The 21,677-nt window shown below is 38.7% G+C and overlaps 1 protein-coding gene across 34 annotated transcripts in view; it reads left to right on the top strand.

The window, feature by feature from the left end:
- Window positions 1-21,677, top strand: part of NRXN2 (neurexin 2) — a 724,697-nt gene that overhangs the window by 291,533 nt on the left and 411,487 nt on the right. For 13 of the 34 annotated variants that reach the window (XM_069738695.1, XM_069738707.1, XM_069738688.1 and 10 more), the window contains one exon: window positions 3,139-3,440. In XM_069738695.1, the coding sequence (XP_069594796.1) occupies window positions 3,139-3,440 (302 nt within the window). Of the gene's footprint in view, window positions 1-3,138; window positions 3,441-9,596; window positions 9,642-21,677 lie in introns of all 34 variants that reach the window. The other 21 variants (XM_069738705.1, XM_069738686.1, XM_069738702.1 and 18 more) reach the window with 2 other exon arrangements.

The following is a 21,677-nucleotide window of genomic DNA, read 5'->3' as shown; positions in this document are numbered from 1 at the left end:
CGGGGAGCCGGCTGTCAATCAGCAAGACATCGGCAGCCACACCCAGTCAACAAAGCAAAACGGATGAGAAGCTGTTGGCGGAAGTTGCTAAATCGCTGGCAGGAGCGGTCCGTGACCAGCAGAGATCAGCATCGAACTTAACAGGCAGGTAGATACTAACAGATGCACCTACTTTCCTGTGGTCACGGACTGCTCCTTCCGGTGATTCAGCTGTTCCATGCTAATAGAGCAGCTCTTCCTCTTCAGGGTGTGACTGATGACATCATACTGATTTACAGCCGACTCCACACAGTAAGGCTGCGGGGAGCCGGCTGTCAATCAGCAAGACATCGGCAGTCACACCCAGTCAACAAAGCAAAACGGATGAGAAGCTGTTGGCGGAAGTTGCTAAATCGCTGGCAGGAGCGGTCTGTAACCAGCAGAGATCAGCATCGAACTTAACAGGCAGGTAGTTGCTAAATTGTGAAATTCTCCATGTATACACACATAGCTACTTATTCTAAAAAGTTACCTGAAACAGCAGGTTACACTTTAACAATATATTGTAGGAAAACCGAAAATAACGTGTGATCATGTCACCTTTACACATTCGGCAGTAAAATGTGTTCTATTTAATGGCTTTAGTTCAGAAATGTGAACATTCTGTAACTTACAGCTGTTCTGATGGGCAGCACAGTATGCAATATTACCCTGAAAATACTGACAACTAACATTTATAGTCCGTATATCTGACGACTAAGCAAATTGCTTTCTTAGAAATGTGTAAGCGCAATCTCTTTTCCAATATTAATGCCACAGTTCAAGAACGTAACGAACAGCAGAACATATAATAGCGGCACCATTAATATTCTACTTTTTGTAGTTTTTGCTTCTACGCATGGTGCACGTAAAACCTAATCTTCGCCACCCCAGTTAGTATCACATTATAAAGAATGACTTGCGTACAGCAATATAACAGAACCAAACCACATCATCTAACTGTTCAGAAATCCAGATGTCCAGTCCATTCCACATTATTTTGGCGAGGGATACAGACATCTACTTACACTATCATGTTTCCATATCTTGAGAACATAAACTTGAATGTTGCCAAAGAAATTATTTTTGGAGTGCAAAAGGTATCTCCATATATCCCATTAAGAATGAACGCCATGGCAGTGGGTAGGATTGATCACTGCTCTATTCACATGGGTCTTTTAAATTCAGTCCTGGCATTTGAACTCATGCAGACCCATGCTGTCCCCATCCCCAAGAACCAGATGGGATATATTACTAATATTACCCTGGATGAAGGAAAGCAAGATTTACTACATGATCAATATTTCTAATGATTCCTGTGGCCTGCTGGGGTAAGTGACTGAGTCGGCAACTTTGTGCTCTGTCACAACTCTTAACAGTATGGGTGTTTTGAAAACAACAATTCTGTTAACAGCGTAGCAGACAAGGCGGCCCATGACCAGACAGGCCCTTCTGGCATTTGCCAGATGGCCAGTCCGGCCCTGGTCTCAACTGTCGGATCCCTAGCGATCGGGAAGTTATCCCCTATCATATGCATAACTTGATTACACCCCCTAATGTATAGAATAAAAGTATATTATTTGCTTATATAACATATTTAAAGGGAACCTGTCACTTTTTGTGTGTAAATTGAGGGCATGATGGTATTACGCTTGCTAACAACGCTCTACTAATAATAATCTAAATATGCCCTTGTTTGAATCAACTATGACAGAGTAAAAACAAAGTTATATATTGACTAGTACTATATTTAAAGTGCTCACCAAAAGTCATCTGGATGATATCAGGGTGATGAAGAGTCAGTGACCATACTGTTGGCATGCACAGTCTTCCATCATTGACATCAATGTGAACAGCGGGATGACGATCAAAGAAGACTGGTTATGCTACCAAATGGAGCACCATGACTCTACACCAATGCAGTGACGCTCAGATGGCTTTTACATACAGTGCACGCTAATTTATATCTTCTTTTTCTACATCATAGTGAAATGGAGGATTCAAAGAGGGGCAAGTTTGCAACAAATTTTTAACTATTACTATAAAAGTTTGCCACCGGTTTAGAAACCAAAATTTTAGTGGTAGATCTTCGCTTTTAAAACATAAGATCAGTTTGTCACACAGCTTGACACACCCTTAAGATTTTAGTAGGATTGGCTGACACTGTTATAAATAAGACGCTCTTGAGTTGATTGCAACATTCTTAACCCATTGGTGCCAGGAGATATAAGCTGCCGCCAGAGATGTTTGGCCATAGCTTTTCCCCCTTTTTCATTGAAGTATACATGAATGGCCAACATCTATGGTTCTTGTCTTTTTGGAGTGTCGGAGAAATCTGGAGTACCTTTGGCAAATGAAAACCTATAGCCTGAGTAAATTTAAAAAAAAAAAAGTCAAAGCATGAGTGACCAGCTTCAGAAACTCATGAACAAACTTCTATTTGAGGTTTTTCGAGTCTACTGTGGAGTGATATTTTACAATTTCCCCCCCCCCCCATAAAGTCATCATTTATTTAAGATTTACAAATCCAAGGTTAAGCCAAAGTGACAGCATGCTCTGTCTACTGAGAATCCAACTACATTTACGTTTTAACTGTTGCTTTTGAAGAAATGTCAATTTGTGAACGACAAGGTTGAGTTGTGAATGTATGATCGTCGTGTGTCTGGAGAGGAATAATATCATCGTCGAAAGTGAATTGGCCATTTCTGAAGCTTCACTTGAAGCATTTTTCTTGGGTTTGATGCTGCTTTTCTTGCATGATGACCAAGCTTTCTACAGCAAAATTCAATAATACAATTCCTTTTTTTGGAAGGGGATATTCCTCTCATTCCTCTTGAAGCCCTTCTTTCCTGTGTTGTTTGTTCCTTCTTATGTATATATTATGTAATCTCTTTTTCTTGTTCTGTCTTTCTAGCTTTCTTATAATTCATCTCAACTTTTTGAACTTTTCCCTATTCTCGTTTTACTTTGCATCGTCTCTTGGTCTTCATTTTTCTGTTCTTTAACTGTTTGACAATGATTATTGGACTATTGCATCTTCAATTGACGCTTTTGCTGTTTTACGCTTTCACTTTTTTCTCTTATTTACTTCCTCCACATTCCTATTCCATGGTTTTTTAGGAAAAGAAGAATATGCGGCTACATTCCGAGGAAACGAGTTCTTCTGTTATGACTTGTCCCACAGCCCAATCCAGAGCAGCGCAGATGAAATTACCCTCTCCTTTAAAACCCTCCAGAGGAATGGATTGATGCTCCATACTGGAAAGTCTGCAGATTATGTCAACCTTTCATTGAAGAGCGGTGCCGTGTGGTTGGTCATCAACCTTGGATCGGGAGCCTTTGAAGCCCTGGTGGAACCCGTCAACGGCAAGTTCAACGACAACAGCTGGCATGATGTTCGTGTCACGAGGAATCTGCGGCAGGTATGTCTTGAAGCTTTCTCTATAAGAAAATTTACAATTCCAGATCCGCATCCAGGTCAAATATGATTTATGCTATAGGTAGTCTCTTTTAATCTTCCATGTGGTTAGATATCTAATCCTATAGCTCCTGACCCAATGCAAAGTCTGTAAAAGGGCCTAAAACTTTAGTAATGGTCTACTTGTAGACTATAGCCTCCATGCATTTGCATGTGGTAGACTTTGATTGTAACATAAAGGCCTATGCTATGGGTAAATAGAAAATGTATATGTTCAAATAGACAAGTTGCGATTTTTCTTCATACATTAGAAATATATAATTGAGCACTATATTTTTTAAATAAGGCGAAAAGAAAAAAAAAGTCAACAGATGGGTTGAAAAGCCTCCGAAATTTTATATAGCAGATGCATACAGTCATCATGATCATAGATTGGAGCTCTTGAGAAACTGGTCAACATGTTGAACACATGTATGGAAGAGCTTGTTATAAATTGGGATCAGATGCTTTTAAAAATAGCAGGCCATTCATCAGCGGACTCATATCCTGATTTAGTGAAAATCCCAGATATCTTCACCGATGTCAAACTGATTGTATCCAGAGTATTACATCAGAAGCTGCAAATAACCTCCGATATTAAAAACTTCTATCTGACGTCCAGTAGTTTTCTATACCTGAAACCAACAACAGATAGGGTAGTAGAGGTAGAAATAACATATGAATATATGAGAATGAAGAATAGAAGACCTGTGAATTTCATATACAATAGATAATGTAAATAGCATAAAACGCAAATAGGTTATTAGATAGTCTACCATTCAGTTGGCTATTTAGATAACTCTCGGTTGAACTGTCGGTTCGTTTGGCAGCCAGCTATCTTTCCCGATTACCTTATACACAAGTTCTCGGCTCGGCCAAGTGTTTGTGTTTTCAATGGAATGAAAGGAGAAAATCACTGTAAGACTCCTCTGGAAACAACTTATTTCCCCTGAAAACAAAAATATTTGTAGTTGAAATTCCAACGGTCTTCTACTTCATCAGTCTTGAGTCTCGGGGAAGTCAGGAGGAACCAACCTTTCTGCCAACTTTTTTTTTAGGGGAACAAAGAATTTTGGATCTTTTGTTCTCCTGGAATATTAACGTTGCCAGAGGTGCTTGGCAGCAACTTATCTCTCTATAATATCTTTTTTGGCCATCAACACAAGCACTTACCAGATCCATGCAGATACAATCCATGTAGACATGATCATGAAGAAGTTGGCCATTTTGCCCCAAGATAATTAAAGCTTTAAACGTTTTAAGTTCTTTGTCATCTCTAAATTTTGAAACGCTTTCTATAACATTTGTATTTCATTTATACAAGACGATGGGTAGATAGAACAGTTTTGAATTATATAGATGTAGTCTCATTATTATATAAAAAAAAACTGTATTGCTTTAAATATCGTTAAAGAGGTTGGGCACCACTTTTTTAAATTAAATATCTGATCGGAGGGGGTGCAATAGCCATCAACAGTAGAGGCCTAGGGTTTTCGGGTGCTGCCGGAACACAGGTACACCATTTCTATATTGGCCACGACCAAGAACTGCAGTGCCACCCCCTATTCAAATGACTAGGGTGTCCATCTGTAATACCCAACCACGGCCACTGTAATCTTTACGGAGCTGCTGTGTTCCGCCTCTAACAACTCATCTGCGGAGATGATGGTTGTCGAAACCCCACCAATCAGATATTCATAACGTATCGTAAGGATAGGCCACGATACAAAAAAAAGTGGTGGTCAATGCCCTTATTTGTATGCTTTTGTTCATGTGAAATTCTGGAAATGCATTGACAATTAAATGTTAATATACTAGAATTTTATATTTTGACCACAGGTGAATATGGTGAGATTATGTTTTTTGTTGTGTTTTTGTTAAGTGTAATGTTTTGGGGTTTTTAGTCATTGATATTGTTAAATTCAATTTTTGTTTTTTACTAAACAAGAAGTAATTACTTAATCAAAACTCACTAGAATTCATGTCCTAATCCCGACATTAGCAAGGCATACATGAAACTGAATGCACACTGTTTTCACACACAGCTTCCCCCAAAAGACGAGTGTTACATAAACTGGATTTAAGTGAGAACAGAAAAAAAAAGTGGTGATAAATGTCTGTACAGCCTATAAACCATCCAGATATATAACCCATCAAATTGTGATCGCTGAAGGGGTTTTCCAAGTTAAGAAAATAACATTTCCAAGGTGGGGAAAATGGCATAGAAAAAGGACAGATTGCTTTCCTTATGATTTATAACCACCACTCCTTATTGGTCCTACTTTACCCCAGTGATGATTTTCCCGATCACCAAAAAGAGCACTGCAGCCAATCACTGACCTTAGAGGTACGCTCGACTGTCAATAAGGGCAGTCGGGGATGTCATCAATGTAAAATGATCAGGTGGTTACTGTGTCTTTTATTATTTTCTATCCAAATAATCCTCTTCACTGAGGAAGAGCGTCTCCAGTTCCGCCAATTGGAAGTATCAATTCTGTAGGCCAATATCAACCTTTTTTAAAGGGGTTGTCCACTATCCTAACAAAGTTGGGGTCTAACAAAACTCTTTAGCGATTCGGCCAGCTTTAGAGCAGTGATAAGAAGAAGAGCTTGTACGCTCTGCTCTCCTTGCTTAGAAGATAGGCCACCACTAATAGGCAGTGGCGGTCAATAACCTAGGCAACGAGCAGTAAACAATGAAATTAAAAATTAAAATGTTTACATGCATTTTAACCTTAAATGTCATAATAGATAATTATAGAATATGGCTATGTGCACACGTTCAGGATCTACGGCAGAAAATTCTGCTACAAATCCTGCTGTGTTGGCAGGGAAAAAACACGTAAAATTTGCATGTTTTTGTCGCATTTTTGCCGCCATTTTGACATGCAGAATTTTCCCCCCTCATTAGTATGGGTGAAATATGATGCTTCAGATTTGAATCTGCTGCAAATCATAAACTTTATTCATTGGGTATTTTGCTCACCAAATCCGTGTAGAAAAAAAAAAGCAACATGTGCACCTAGCCTGAGCCTTTAAAGAGTCGTCCCCTTTTTGACTGGTTATAAAATCAAACAAGAATGTTAATTTGCATATAGCTGTTTCGGGGTTCTTGCCCCTCATCAGTGCAAAGTTGGGAAATGGTTGTCTGGGTGAGAGGCATTTGACAGGGTGGAGTGGAGGGTGGGTGGATCTCAGAGGTTGGGTTTTTGCTAAAGGAAACAACCAAGCTGGAGAGAATTGGGAACATTTTAATATTTCCTGGGAAATAAAATATGTTAAATAGTCTTTATGCCATGTCTCCCCCTTTGGCTGTTTTATTTTCTGAACATTTTCTAAAATGTGTCTAAAATGCAAACCTAAAAGGTGAACTTGTCACTTGATTCATGCTGCCCAAACCGTGGGCATCAAGAACCAGAGCCTGGTACATTTTTCTCTGAAACCCTCCAGCATTTCGTACAAAATAAAGACCAGACTAGTCCAGCACCTCGCCGTCCGGTTCAAGTTGATTGACAGGTTTCTTCCTGTGTACACACTTGGAAGAGACCTGTCAATCAAATGAAGCGAGCAGACTGTTTTCTCTGAAATGCCGGAGAGTTTAGGAAAGTGTAGAAAGCTGGAGAGAAAGTGGCGCAATCTGGGTCTTATCTGAAGCTAAAAGCAGATTATGCTAACCTGATTCATTAAGGTATACGCCTAGAAATGTTGTTCCGCTGCTGCGGATTCACGGGTCATTGGACCGATTAGAAATATAGGATAGAGGGTTTGTGGCGTTTTTCCGCTCTGCTGTTTGAGGACATCAGATGCCAGGAGATATTCTCATTAGTGACTAGCGAACGTGCTCGAATAAGGTGTTATCTGAGCATGCTCTGGTGAGGAGCGCCTTCGGCGCGCTCGAATACTATGTTCGAGTCCCCACAGCTGCGTGTCTCGTGGCTGTTCGACAGAAGCAACACATGTAGGGACTACCTGTTTGTTAGACAATCCCTGCATGTGTTGTGGCTGTCGATCACCCGCGAGGACTCGAACATAGTATTCGAGCACGCCGAAGTCACTCGGTTAGCCCTCGAGCATGCTCAGATAACCCCTTTTCCCAGCACGTTCGCTCATCACTAACTATCATGCGGTTTAATTCTATTCGTTTCGAAGTATAACACACTTCTTCTTCAGGAAGTAACCACCTAAGTTATATGGTTACTTCCTGAAAGGCGTGTGTTATACTTCGAAACGCGTCGAATAGAACCGCATGATAATATCTCCTGGAGTGTTTCAGAGCGAGAAATAACTGGCTGCAATCATTCAACGAGTTATTGACTCCTGCTGCCCGTGGTTTGGGCAGTATGAATCGAGTGACAGGTTCCCTTTACGGAAATGATGCCATTAATGTCCAATTGGTGTAGAGGGTTAATCTATCCACTGTAAAACAATGTGGCATTGCCGCAAGGAAGCAGCATGGCACTTGTCCTCACTAGCTATGGAGTCGCTCAGTGTATAAGAACCCAACTTACAAGGTATAGAAAAAGCTAAGTGGACAGGAACAGCCACCGCATTTAGCTAGACCATTCGTGTCACTCCCAGTTGCAGATTAATGGCTTAACCAAACACTATGACTTTGCGAGTCAACCTCTTTAGCTGTTCACATTGACGGTGGCAGACTTACTGTATATAACATTTCACATAGACAAATATTTGCACTTTATCTTCAAACAGGTTGACTTCTAAAAGTAAATCATCATTTCTCCTTTTTATGCTTTTCCCTTTTTTTATTTTTTATTTTTTACAAAGAGTAGCCTAAAGCGAGTTAACATTGTCTACACTGTTGTGTTTTCTTCAAGACTTAACTAAACACATTAGTCAGATATCACACTGTATACACATCTCCCCTCCACCCCCAAAGTTACAGTTTTAACAATATGAACTATTTCATTTCTGTAGACTATTCTATGGCTTGTTAGTTTGTTATTGCACAAAAGGGAACCTGAAAGGAATATTTTACTACATAGACTAATAACATGGCTGTATAGGTCTTAGTATGGCAATAAAAATGATACCAGTCTTGTAAAAATCCGATGTGCCAGTCCTAAGAAATTGAGCTTGAAAAACCATATGCAAATTAAGCTACCTGTGCATTGGGGGCGTTGCATTGACACGCCCCCAGTGAGATTCCAGTCTAATTTGCATGTGGTTTCTAAGCTCGATTTCTCAGCACTGGCACATCGGATTATTCCAAGACAGGTATCGTTTTTATTGTTGCACTGGGGCCTATACAGCCACACTATTTGTTTCAGTAGTAAAATCCTTCTCACAACTTCCCTTTTAAAGGGGTTGTATGAGTTTAGGAAAGCATGGTTGTTTTATTTCTAAACCTGTGCCATTTTTCTCCAGGAGCTGCCTAGTAGCGCAGCTTAGTCTTATTTATGTTTAGCCTATGGGCAAGCTGAGGTGCTATTTTTTGGAAGGAAGCAGCCATGTTTTTCTTATAAAAGCCCCTTTAAGCCCCGATAAATGGTAAATCCTGTTTTAAAATGATAGAATAAAATACTAAAGTTTCGTTATTTGTATATATTTGTTACTTTTGCTTCTAACCTCTGCATATAAGGGTATTCTACATGTTTCCGCACTTGAAAATAACTCCTGCCTTTTCCTTCTATATAGCCTGAATTATTTATGCTTGAAGTGGTGATATTTTAAGTATTATACTAAAAAAAAAAAATACAAAAAAAATTGTCCATAGTCATTCATATTTTACTTTTTGACTGTCTCTTTAGCCTTCCATAGTAAATATTTCTGTATCTGGCTCCCTTAGTCCTCATTCTTTACACCCCGCTCCCCTCTGTCCTAAATTTTCTCACTTGCTCCAATTTTTTTATTTAATTTTTTTTTTTAAATATTCTCCAACTGGGAAATAGAACTGTCCTCCCTTTTTTTTCCCAATGTTTAGCCTGTATTAGAATAAAGCAAATAGGTGAATCATGGAAAGGGATGGGGCGGTGGGAAAACCTGGAGGACGAAGGAAAAGGGGAGTTCTCCTTCCTTCTCCCCCCCAGTTTGTATCATATTTTTTTTATTATTTTTATTTTATTTTTATTTTATTTTTATTCTCTTTCCACTCGTGATAAAGCATGCAGGCATCGGACATGCTCTGGTAAACAAACTCCATTACCTGGTAGATATCACTCCAATTGTACCCCTGGGGTTTATTCCAGCTCCTGTCTTCTGTTCCGTTCACAGCTCAAATACCAAAAGACCCTCAACCACTGTACCCTTTCACCTCTCACCCTCAAACTCTGTTCTTTACAAAATCCTTGTTACCTCTCTCGCAAAGAATATCTTGTTTTGTTTTATATAAATTCATTTTGATGTGCTTTTTCTTTATTTTACTTCTTTTTTTTATTTACTTTGACGTTTTTGTAAATATTTACAATCTATTTATTTTGATTGATTCGCATCCATTTTTATTACGTAACTTATATTTTTTGTTTAGCATTTTTTTGTGTTAGTGTAAAATAATATATATATATATATATATATATATATATATATATATATATATATATATATATATATAATGAAAAATGAGAAATATTAACGTAAGATTCCATCTCGTTTATGATAGAACATCCAGATTTACCTCTGGATTATAATTCTGGATAACCAGAGGACGGTTGTGTCTGCTGCCTTCACATGCTCTTCTGGACATTTGCTTACTATTTTCTCCGAATAGCCAACGTGGGTGTCGATGACTGATGGCGACCCACTGGTCATTTCCGTATTCGGCTGTATGACGGTTTGCAGGAATAGGGTGTCCCCATGTGGTTAATGTCATGTGCTGCAGACTGTATATAGAGGCATTCCATAGAACTCCGAGTATTGGTGGTGACACCGTGTGGCCTTGGACAGAGTTGCGGAGCAGTTTCATCACACTGATAGATTTCCAGGGTTTATCATTTTCAGTGTTGGGTGTTTTGTAGTCACTACCGTAACGGGCTATTTGCTTTGTGCTGTTGTGCAGCCAGAGTAAGGTATGCAGGGAACAGAACAATGAGAATAATGAGGAGATATTGTATGCATCCACTCTGGATAGACATCACACCAGTTTACGTATATAAATGACTGGTGGTGGTAGATCCAAGCGTTCGGTTTAGGTCACGGGCTTGAGTGACCTCATGTGGTGATTTTTGCATAGTGTAATTGCATGGAAACGGCAGCACACAGAGATGCTGCACAGTTAGCTACTATGTATTTCACCATAGGGCTCTGTTTGTTTCTTTTCAGTCTTTTTTTTTGTTTTTGGCTTATTCATTTATGTTATTTTTTTTTTTTGCATTTCTTCGTTTTTGCTTTCTCCTTCTTCCCTTCTCTCTCTGCTCCTCTTCCTTACCGCTCTTCTCAATAATCTCACTGACTCATGCACATACTCTCCCGGCATTAAACACTGCTTACGGTATTCCTGGATGGGCTGATGTTGGAGGGTGGGGTCTCTCATGGCAGCCTTTTTCACGTAGGCGGATGTAGGGCGTGGGGTTGGCAGGTTTTAACAATGACTCTCTCATAATCTTGGACTATCACGCATAAATTTAGCACTATTCCCATCCCTGACCGGTTTGCTGTTTCTCCATAGGCTGCCATTATAGATTACCCTCCTTCTTAGACAATGCATGGTATAATTGGGAGGGGGCTGTAACAATGCACGATTTAACACCAGCCATTCCCTTCACATTAACCCTTCTTCTAACCTCACTAACATAACCCTGGTCCTCCTCACATGCTCCAATATCTCTCTTCTATATTCATCCTTAGTAGCAAAACAAACATTTCATTATCTTCTTTATTTTTGCAGCAAATAGTAATTGTCTCCACAATATTTATTTTATCACACTTCTTTGTACAATCATCTCACCATCTTCATACTATAGTAGTATAATCATCTCACTATCTTCATACTATAGTAGTATAATCATCTCACTATCTTCATACTATAGTAGTATAATCATCTCACCATCTTCATACTATAGTAGTACAGTCATCTCACTATCTTCATACTATAGTAGTATAATCATCTCACTATCTTCATACTATAGTAGTATAATCATCTCACTATCTTCATATTATAGTAGTATAATCATCTCACTATCTTCATACTATAGTAGTATAATCATCTCACTATCTTCATACTATAGTAGTATAATCATCTCACTATCTTCATACTATAGTAGTATAATCATCTCACTATCTCCATACTATAGTAGTATAATCATCTCACTATCTTCATACTATAGTAGTATAATCATCTCACTATCTCCATACTATAGTAGTATAATCATCTCACTATCTTCATACTATAGTAGTATAATCATCTCACTATCTTCATACTATAGTAGTATAATCATCTCACTATCTCCATACTATAGTAGTATAATCATCTCACTATCTTCATACTATAGTAGTATAATCATCTCACTATCTTCATACTATAGTAGTATAATCATCTCACTATCTTCATACTATAGTAGTACAGTCATCTCACTATCTTCATACTATAGTAGTACAGTCATCTCACTATCTTCATACTATAGTAGTATAATCATCTCACTATCTTCATACTATAGTAGTATAATCATCTCACTATCTTCATACTATAGTAGTATAATCATCTCACTATCTTCATACTATAGTAGTACAGTCATCTCACTATCTCCATACTATAGTAGTACAGTCATCTCACTATCTTCATACTATAGTAGTACAGTCATCTCACTATCTTCATACTATAGTAGTACAGTCATCTCACTATCTTCATACTATAGTAGTATAATCATCTCACTATCTTCATACTATAGTAGTATAATCATCTCACTATCTTCATACTATAGTAGTACAGTCATCTCACTATCTTCATACTATAGTAGTACAGTCATCTCACTATCTTCATACTATAGTAGTACAGTCATCTCACTATCTTCATACTATAGTAGTACAGTCATCTCACTATCTTCATACTATGGTAGTACAGTCATCTCACCATCTTCATACTATAGTAGTACAGTCATCTCACTATCTCCATACTATTGTAGTAGTCATCTCACTATCTCCATACTATAGTAGTACAGTCATCTCACCATCTTCATACTATAGTAGTACAGTCATCTCACTATCTCCATACTATAGTAGTACAGTCATCTCACTATCTTCATACTATAGTAGTACAGTCATCTCACTATCTCCATACTATAGTAGTACAGTCATCTCACTATCTCCATACTATTGTAGTAGTCATCTCACTATCTTCATACTATGGTAGTACAGTCATCTCACCATCTTCATACTATAGTAGTACAGTCATCTCACTATCTCCATACTATAGTAGTACAGTCATCTCACTATCTCCATACTATAGTAGTACAGTCATCTCACGATCTTCATACTATAGTAGTACAGTCATCTCACTATCTCCATACTATAGTAGTACAGTCATCTCACCATCTTCATACTATAGTAGTACAGTCATCTCACTATCTCCATACTATAGTAGTACAGTCATCTCACCATCTTCATACTATAGTAGTACAGTCATCTCACTATCTCCATACTATAGTAGTACAGTCATCTCACTATCTTCATACTATAGTAGTACAGTCATCTCACTATCTCCATACTATAGTAGTACAGTCATCTCACTATCTCCATACTATAGTAGTACAGTCATCTCACTATCTCCATACTATTGTAGTAGTCATCTCACTATCTTCATACTATGGTAGTACAGTCATCTCACCATCTTCATACTATAGTAGTACAGTCATCTCACTATCTCCATACTATAGTAGTACAGTCATCTCACTATCTCCATACTATAGTAGTACAGTCATCTCACTATCTTCATACTATAGTAGTACAGTCATCTCACTATCTCCATACTATAGTAGTACAGTCATCTCACTATCTCCATACTATAGTAGTACAGTCATCTCACTATCTCCATACTATTGTAGTAGTCATCTCACTATCTCCATACTATAGTAGTACAGTCATCTCACTATCTTCATACTATAGTAGTACAGTCATCTCACTATCTCCATACTATAGTAGTACAGTCATCTCACTATCTTCATACTATAGTAGTACAGTCATCTCACTATCTCCATACTATAGTAGTACAGTCATCTCACTATCTCCATACTATAGTAGTACAGTCATCTCACTATCTCCATACTATTGTAGTAGTCATCTCACTATCTTCATACTATGGTAGTACAGTCATCTCACCATCTTCATACTATAGTAGTACAGTCATCTCACCATCTCCATACTATAGTAGTACAGTCATCTCACTATCTTCATACTATAGTAGTACAGTCATCTCACTATCTCCATACTATAGTAGTACAGTCATCTCACTATCTCCATACTATAGTAGTACAGTCATCTCACTATCTCCATACTATTGTAGTAGTCATCTCACTATCTTCATACTATGGTAGTACAGTCATCTCACCATCTTCATACTATAGTAGTACAGTCATCTCACTATCTCCATACTATAGTAGTACAGTCATCTCACTATCTCCATACTATAGTAGTACAGTCATCTCACTATCTCCATACTATTGTAGTAGTCATCTCACTATCTTCATACTATAGTAGTACAGTCATCTCACTATCTCCATACTATAGTAGTACAGTCATCTCACTATCTCCATACTATAGTAGTACAGTCATCTCACTATCTTCATACTATGGTAGTACAGTCATCTCACCATCTCCATACTATAGTAGTACAGTCATCTCACTATCTCCATACTATAGTAGTACAGTCATCTCACTATCTTCATACTATAGTAGTACAGTCATCTCACTATCTTCATACTATAGTAGTACAGTCATCTCACTATCTCCATACTATAGTAGTACAGTCATTTCACTATCTCCATACTATAGTAGTACAGTCATCTCACTATCTCCATACTATAGTAGTACAGTCATCTCACTATCTCCATACTATGGTAGTACAGTCATCTCACTATCTTCATACTATGGTAGTACAGTCATCTCACTATCTTCATACTATAGTAGTACAGTCATCTCACTATCTTCATACTATAGTAGTACAGTCATCTCACTATCTTCATACTATAGTAGTACAGTCATCTCACTATCTTCATACTATAGTAGTACAGTCATCTCACTATCTCCATACTATAGTAGTACAGTCATCTCACTATCTCCATACTATAGTAGTACAGTCATCTCACTATCTCCATACTATAGTAGTACAGTCATCTCACTATCTCCATACTATAGTAGTACAGTCATCTCACTATCTCCATACTATGGTAGTACAGTCATCTCACTATCTTCATACTATGGTAGTACAGTCATCTCACTCTATTCTCCCTTTCTAACTTTACCACACCCATTTGTACTGTTCTTAATGCACCTGGCTGCCGACTTTCAACCAGCACGGGGCTTCAGCATGCAATGACTGGACCTCCCCTTACCTCCATTAACTTCATTAACAGCATGCCTGACAACTTATTACCTCCCTGGCCACAGATACATAGCATCTGTTTGACCATGGAGGTACTAATTGCATGATCCTACCCCCCCTCCTGCATGTCCCCTCTCTTGTGATCTGTGACATGTTTAACTTAAGGTTTGATTACTAATAAACTGAAATCTAATTAATGACTTGTTTACTAATCAACATTTTTGTGTCTGGTCTGTTCCTCTGAGGGGGTCCACTAACTTCTCACTAATACTATACATCTCTCCCTGTACCTCCCTAACTATCACCCCCGTCCTTTTACCGCAAAGCTTCTCCCCCTTCCTAACTCTAACCCGTAACCGTAATCCTTTCCAATTATGGGGAGACTTTGGAAGGACACTGTGCTGGTGTATACATCTTTATTAACGTGGGTTCCGTTCTTATATAATCACTAGGGAATTTTGATTCCGCTACTGGTGCTACATTGATTTTTGCAGCTATTTTATCATTTTTGAATATTAAAGTAAATATACGATTTAATCTTTTATTACCTAAATATTTTTATAAATGAAGTCTGATAAAACACGCAGCAGATGTAATTATCATTTCTCATTCTGTAAAAAAAAAAAAATATTGTTCTTGCCGAATTTGCATTAAAGTTAAATTACCGTTTCAGTAAATAAAGGTTATTTGTGTCTTAAAATGATATATTGGCTCCTTAAAGGGTTTTTTCCATTTCAACAAGTGATGGCATATCACTAGTATATACCATCCATAAATTATTGCCTTGGGACCCCAGCCAATCCTTGAAGTGTCGCTTCATCGTTGCATCCCCTTCACAGTATTTTCCGGCACAGCAGAGCTTTTGACCACCTTGCTTAGCACGGAGCTGCATTGCAGTGGGTGGCTGGGAACGCCCCAATGTGGGGGAAAAAACCATGACGGGGAGGCAACATTGCCGAAATAAATTGGCTGATGTCCCTAGGTAGAACCCCAAATGATCATTAATGGGGCTATCACTAATCTGTAAGATATCACCTACCTGATAAATGATCACTGGTGGTCCGACTGCTAGAACCCTCACCAATCCTGAGATTGGAGGTCTCGATTGCCCAATTAGAATTGCTCCCACCACATCTTCACTTACTGTGTGCCTGACAGACATAGCCTATACTTTTCGGCGGCGGACATGGTTGGCCAATGTTCCGTTCTAACAGGATATTTCAGAGATCCGGTCTCGCAATCGGTGGATGTCCGAGTGATCTAACCCCCAGTACATGATAGGTGATGATTTACTGAAATAGGACAAACTTTAAGTAATGGCATTATCTTAGTGATATGTCATCCCTTACTGAAATATGAATACATTCTTGCAAAATCTCTGCTTGAAGTCAAGCAATGTATACTTTACTTCCAGTGGATGGAATCGGTCCCAGTCAACAAGCCGTGTACCCCTGTGCCCATCACATGACTGGGACAGATTTCCATCCCCTGCAAGAGGACTAGAACTCTAGGTCCACCTATTGGAAGCAGTGACCCTAAAATTCAAGATCAACTCTTTAACAATCTTGGCAATATGATTTAGGAGAAAAGAACCCGATTCTCAATTTTCAGACAGATTTTGCCCCTCCTCAGTGTAAAATATGAGATCTGATTTGGCTAGGTGAAAGGCTCTGGACTGTGGTCTAAGGGGTAACGTATCTCCTTGTGGAGAATGATCAGCCAAGCCTGGCATGTCGGAGTGAGGAGACTTATAAGCCATGGGAAATAAATATGCAAATTGTCTCTTTAGAGAAGAAGAGGACAGATGAGGGGCAACATCTCGAAACATTGTGTCTGCAAACTGAGATACTGGTTTGGCTTTTATCCTCCTAAGTCATATTGCAAAGCTCGTTAAAGAGTCGATATTGACTTTTAGGATTGCTGCTTCCCATAGGTGGCGCTAGGTTTTTAGTGCTCTTCTGCAGAGACCGTTTTGCATATTTCATTGCCCAGAGGAGCATGCATGACCTATAAGTCTGCTCATTCTGACATGCCAGGCTTGGCATGTCACTCTCTACAAGGAGAAACCTTACCCCTTAGACTCCATCCCCTGCAAGTAAATAGTAGAAGCCCCTGAATCCAAATTCATGACTGTAACCAGCGAGCTTGAAAATCAGCTAGAATAACGCCTAAAAAGAATAAGCTTTATTTTCTGAAACTGTAAAATACTTTTTTTTTTTAATTTTAGTAAATTGGAAATACTGTATGACTGGTTGTGATGCTTGAAAGAGCGGAATGAAAAGTACTTGTAAACCTGCCGCTATTTCTGCATTGTATTCATTGATAAGTCCATGCAGGAGAAATAGTTTTAACAGATAATTGCAGGATTTTTTTTTTTTTTTTGGGGGGGGGGAGGGTGGATTTTGGGTTTTCCTTGCCAAAAGTGGGCCAGTCGATTTTAAAATTCGAATATTTATGGACAATTGATAAAGAAAAGATAAATGACACAGCAAGATTTTTGCTTTGTGGATTTGTGTGCGTCTAGAACTCTCCTATTAAATCTCCATTTCCCAGAGAAGTGCAGACTGCTGGACACTTCTTCTTAAAGCACTAAGATATTTGGGATGTGGTTAGAGTAAATATAGTAAAGCATGCCAGTGAAACTCATATAGGCTGGGGACTTTCACATGCTTCCCCTGCCATTACTGTAGGACGCTACAAAGTCAAACGGAAATTTGCAGACTTAAGAGAAGTTCAAGAAGAGATTTGCGAACACCAAACTTATAGTTTTACAGTTTAACCACTTTATCCATGTATTTTTCAGATGATCTGTTAAAGGATATTAACGACACCTTCGGAAGCAACTTTTTTTTCCACTTAAACTTATGTATTTTGGGGCACAAATATGTTTCGCAATGGTGTTTCATTCAAAATGTTGTACCCATTTAGTTTTTATAGAATGCGTTAACTTACAATCAATCTGCAAACTCGTTTTGATGGAGCGTTTGCAATTCTTTTATCTTTCGCTTCTTGAAGCTCCTCTGCCGTGATTTACGACCACATCAAAGTTCAGCCAAACATTGATGTGGTTTATGATCCTAAATCAGCACAGAAGAGTTAAGAAAAAAAAAAAAGTTAAGAGTTACTAATTCCCGACTTAACCAGTGCTCTGACGATAGATCCTCAGTTAATTAATTTTGCAACCAGCATTGTGCAGGGAATAAAAAGATTCTGCAAAAACCAAACGGTTAATAAACCCCACTTGCAAAATTATATTTGTCCTCAAATACATGCATTTAACTGAAAGAAATACCGTAACAGTCCCAGATGTGTCCATGTAAGTGGAAATGGCATTAAAGTTTACAAACAGCAATAAAATATGCAGGAGGGTCGATACTATTGAGGGATATAGTGAAAATTAAATACAAGGTCCAGCACAAAGACTGTCATGAAATATCTGGTATGTGGACATTAGTGACGTAAGTTGCTGTTACAATGTGTTTTTGTCCTTTTGGCTTCTTTCTATTGGAGAGCACTGAGATGGTTTTATAGATTGGACCAAGATCGGACCACCATGCATGGATTGCTTTATAGAAATATATGAAGCTGTCCTGCTCTGGTCAGGTGAGCCGCCAGCCACCCCATAGATTGCGGTCCGATCTAGGTCCGATTCATATGGCCATCAGACGCGCCCTTAGAAAGCTTTTGGAATATATTGCAGTCCCAGATTCAGACACCACATACATATTGTATACGATAATACGATCTGGGCCGTGGAGCTGACATTGGAGCCACTGGGGCTCATTTTCTGGAGGATTGTTCATAATAACCTTCTAGATATCACTGATGGTCCTATCTGTGTAGCGATAATAAAAATAACCAAGCAATGCAATTAAACCCGGACGTGTTCCGTGCAGACCCTCAGAATAATTTCCTCTGGTGAGCCCAAGGAAACACGCTGTCTGAAGATAAGCTGATCACAGGGCGTCCTTCTGCCGCGAGCCCCCAAAATCAGCTGTAATCTGACATCTCGAATTCCATCCTGTGCTCTCCTATGGCTAATTGACGGGGTTATGAATGAGGGTCGTTTGTCAACTTCAGATTCCCTAGCAGGGTAGTTGAAATGACAAGTTTTCTTGTTCAAAAACTTTTTTTTCTAATGTTTTATTAAGGCTTTATTCTCACAACGTGATCGAACCGATAAAAACAAAGAAGAAAGTTTTTACTACTTGAGGATTTCCACGGCATCTAAGCTGTGATTACACCAGAGATTGTGTCCCTCTCATTTCTTGTTTGCGGAAGGCTGATGATAAAACTGATAGACATCAAATAAGCATTAGTTGTCAGCTGATATTTTCTACAGTTGTTTTTTTTTAGAGATCTATTGTGAAGAGATGCACGCCGCCATCATTGCTTGCATTATCAGTCTTCTTTCGACTTTTTGATCACTTTGGATTATATTGTGGTCCACGCTATGCCAGATAAAGCAATGAATAAATGTGATGGCTGACATTATTTGTCAACTGTCACTTCTGTTCCATCTATCATTGTCATCCATGTAATAATAATCTGGGATGCATTTTTTTTCAGGACTGGAAAATGATGCATGTAGAATTTCCGGTATTTTGCAAACGCGGTCTATGGTCAAATACCGATTGGATGCAATTTTAGATTTATTTTTTTTAACAATTTTCTCAAAATTAATGAGATCCATTGTAGCCTTCTAGTGAAGGATCACAGACAGGAACCAGAGATCCCTTTAGTTTTATAATATGGCAACAAGGACCTCATTAGTTTACGTTTATGCGTGTAATCGTACTGGGAAGTGTTTTGCAGGGTGTAAGCAGCATTTGACAATAAATGTATAGCTGCCCATATCGGTCGGACGAAGGACTGAGCGCTTGACCAGGTTATGTGTTTTCAAATGGAAGATGAAAAAGCTGCTGCCAGACTCATCTGGCAGCGGCTTTTCTCCCTTGAAAAGGTACTGATCGGGTGTTGAATTCCAACTTCCGATCCTTCTCTTCCCCCAACATCATCTGTGGGGAGAGAGTCAGGAGAAACCGAAAAAAAATCATATGTTTGTCTGACTTTCGTCTGTCACGTATGGTGGTCTTTACTAGAGTATGCCCATAAACAGAGGCTGGACAGACATCTGTCTGAGGTGGTTTAGTGACTCCTGCATTGAGCAGGGGGTTGGACATGACAACCCTGGAGGTCCCTTGGAACTCCACCATTCTAGGATTCTATGATTCACATGGTAATGATCCACTGAAAATTCCATTGTGAAAAATTATGCAGATTTTTCAACGCGAAGAGCGAAAATATGACCCTTAAGTTAACATTTTAGGGATTTCTAATTTCTAGCTTGGGTCATTTTTTTTTTTTTTGCGGCAGAGATTTCTTAAAATCTCATCCATTTTGCAGCTATTATATAATACTCGGTGACTCCACTGCAAATTATCTGCTGCAAACCTTCTGCAGCGAATATGCTGCAGTAAAGTCTGCAGCGGTATTTAGTGCTGCAAATATCACTGCAAAAATGATGTCGTACAATTCCATTTCGCCCTTTCAAGTGCAAAGATGCACTGACATTCGCCGCATACATTGACATTAATGCGGGCTTGAAATCTGCACGCCTGGTCATTTTATGCTGCAGATATTATTTGCAGCCTGTGCATGGGATTTTTCGAACTCTCGTGCACAATGCAGAGACTGTAAAACACGGCAGATTTCCCATCCGAAAAATCTGCGTTTTAGCTTTGTGGGAACGTGTTTAGGCTTTTAAGAAAATGATGCAATAATTTTTGCTAAATATAAAGCTAAGATGATGTACAGCAATATATTTGCCAGAAGTATATACTGTAATATTATCTTGTGTTGGCCGGCAGTTAAGTACTTGGAGATTTCTTTCCTAAAGATGGTTCAAACTAATTCTGCAAATACGTAGCACAACTCATGGCAGCAATCAATTAAAATGAGATGTGATCATAACTCTCACCCCACCAGGAGGCGAGCGGGGTTCACACATCAAAATGTGTAATGTATGTATGTTCTGTGTGTCTGGAGACTATTGCTCTAGATTGAACTATATACACTGCACATTTGTATATCCCTTCATATTAGGCCAATTAGGCAATTGATTTTTATTTCATGCATTGAGTGTAATTGTTTTCAGTCTATAATGAATCTCACCAGTGTTTGGGTACAACCCTACGAGGCGGCTACTATGCGGTGGCAGTGTGACCAATGATTGTGAAACAATATGAATCGTAAATTAATAATTGCCATTGGCAAAATTTTGGTTGCACGTGCTACCTTTTCACAGTTAATGCCAGTGAGGTGATGAAAGAAAAGATCTTCTCTCCGTGCCCCTTGTTGTACCACTTTTGTAGATTTTTTAGAGTTCTTGTTCTTTTGGTGTCGGTGTACTTCTTCCTGTTGAAGCAGTGTACCAATTGTACTATTAGTTTCCTAATTTTTACATATAAATTGGATGTCGTACCCTCATTTTGTTCAAAAAAGGTTGAGCAAAAAGATTTGCAGGACCCTGGTCCAGGGGCCACATTGATAGTTTGATAGCCACCAGACCAGAGCCCTTTGATCCTACTACTAACTGTTGGTGCCTCTTCTGATTTTGTACTGTAGGCTACTTTGATGTAAACGTAATGGCGTATTAGGGCCTTTGAATCAGGAATCTTGCAGGTAGTAGGGGGTTTGAAGGATTTTGATCCT

This window comes from Ranitomeya imitator, chromosome 9 (assembly GCF_032444005.1).
Source record: "Ranitomeya imitator isolate aRanImi1 chromosome 9, aRanImi1.pri, whole genome shotgun sequence".
NCBI classification, from domain to species: domain Eukaryota; kingdom Metazoa; phylum Chordata; class Amphibia; order Anura; family Dendrobatidae; genus Ranitomeya; species Ranitomeya imitator.
Note: the sequence above shows the minus strand (reverse complement) of the source record. Positions and strands in the feature narration are given on the sequence as shown.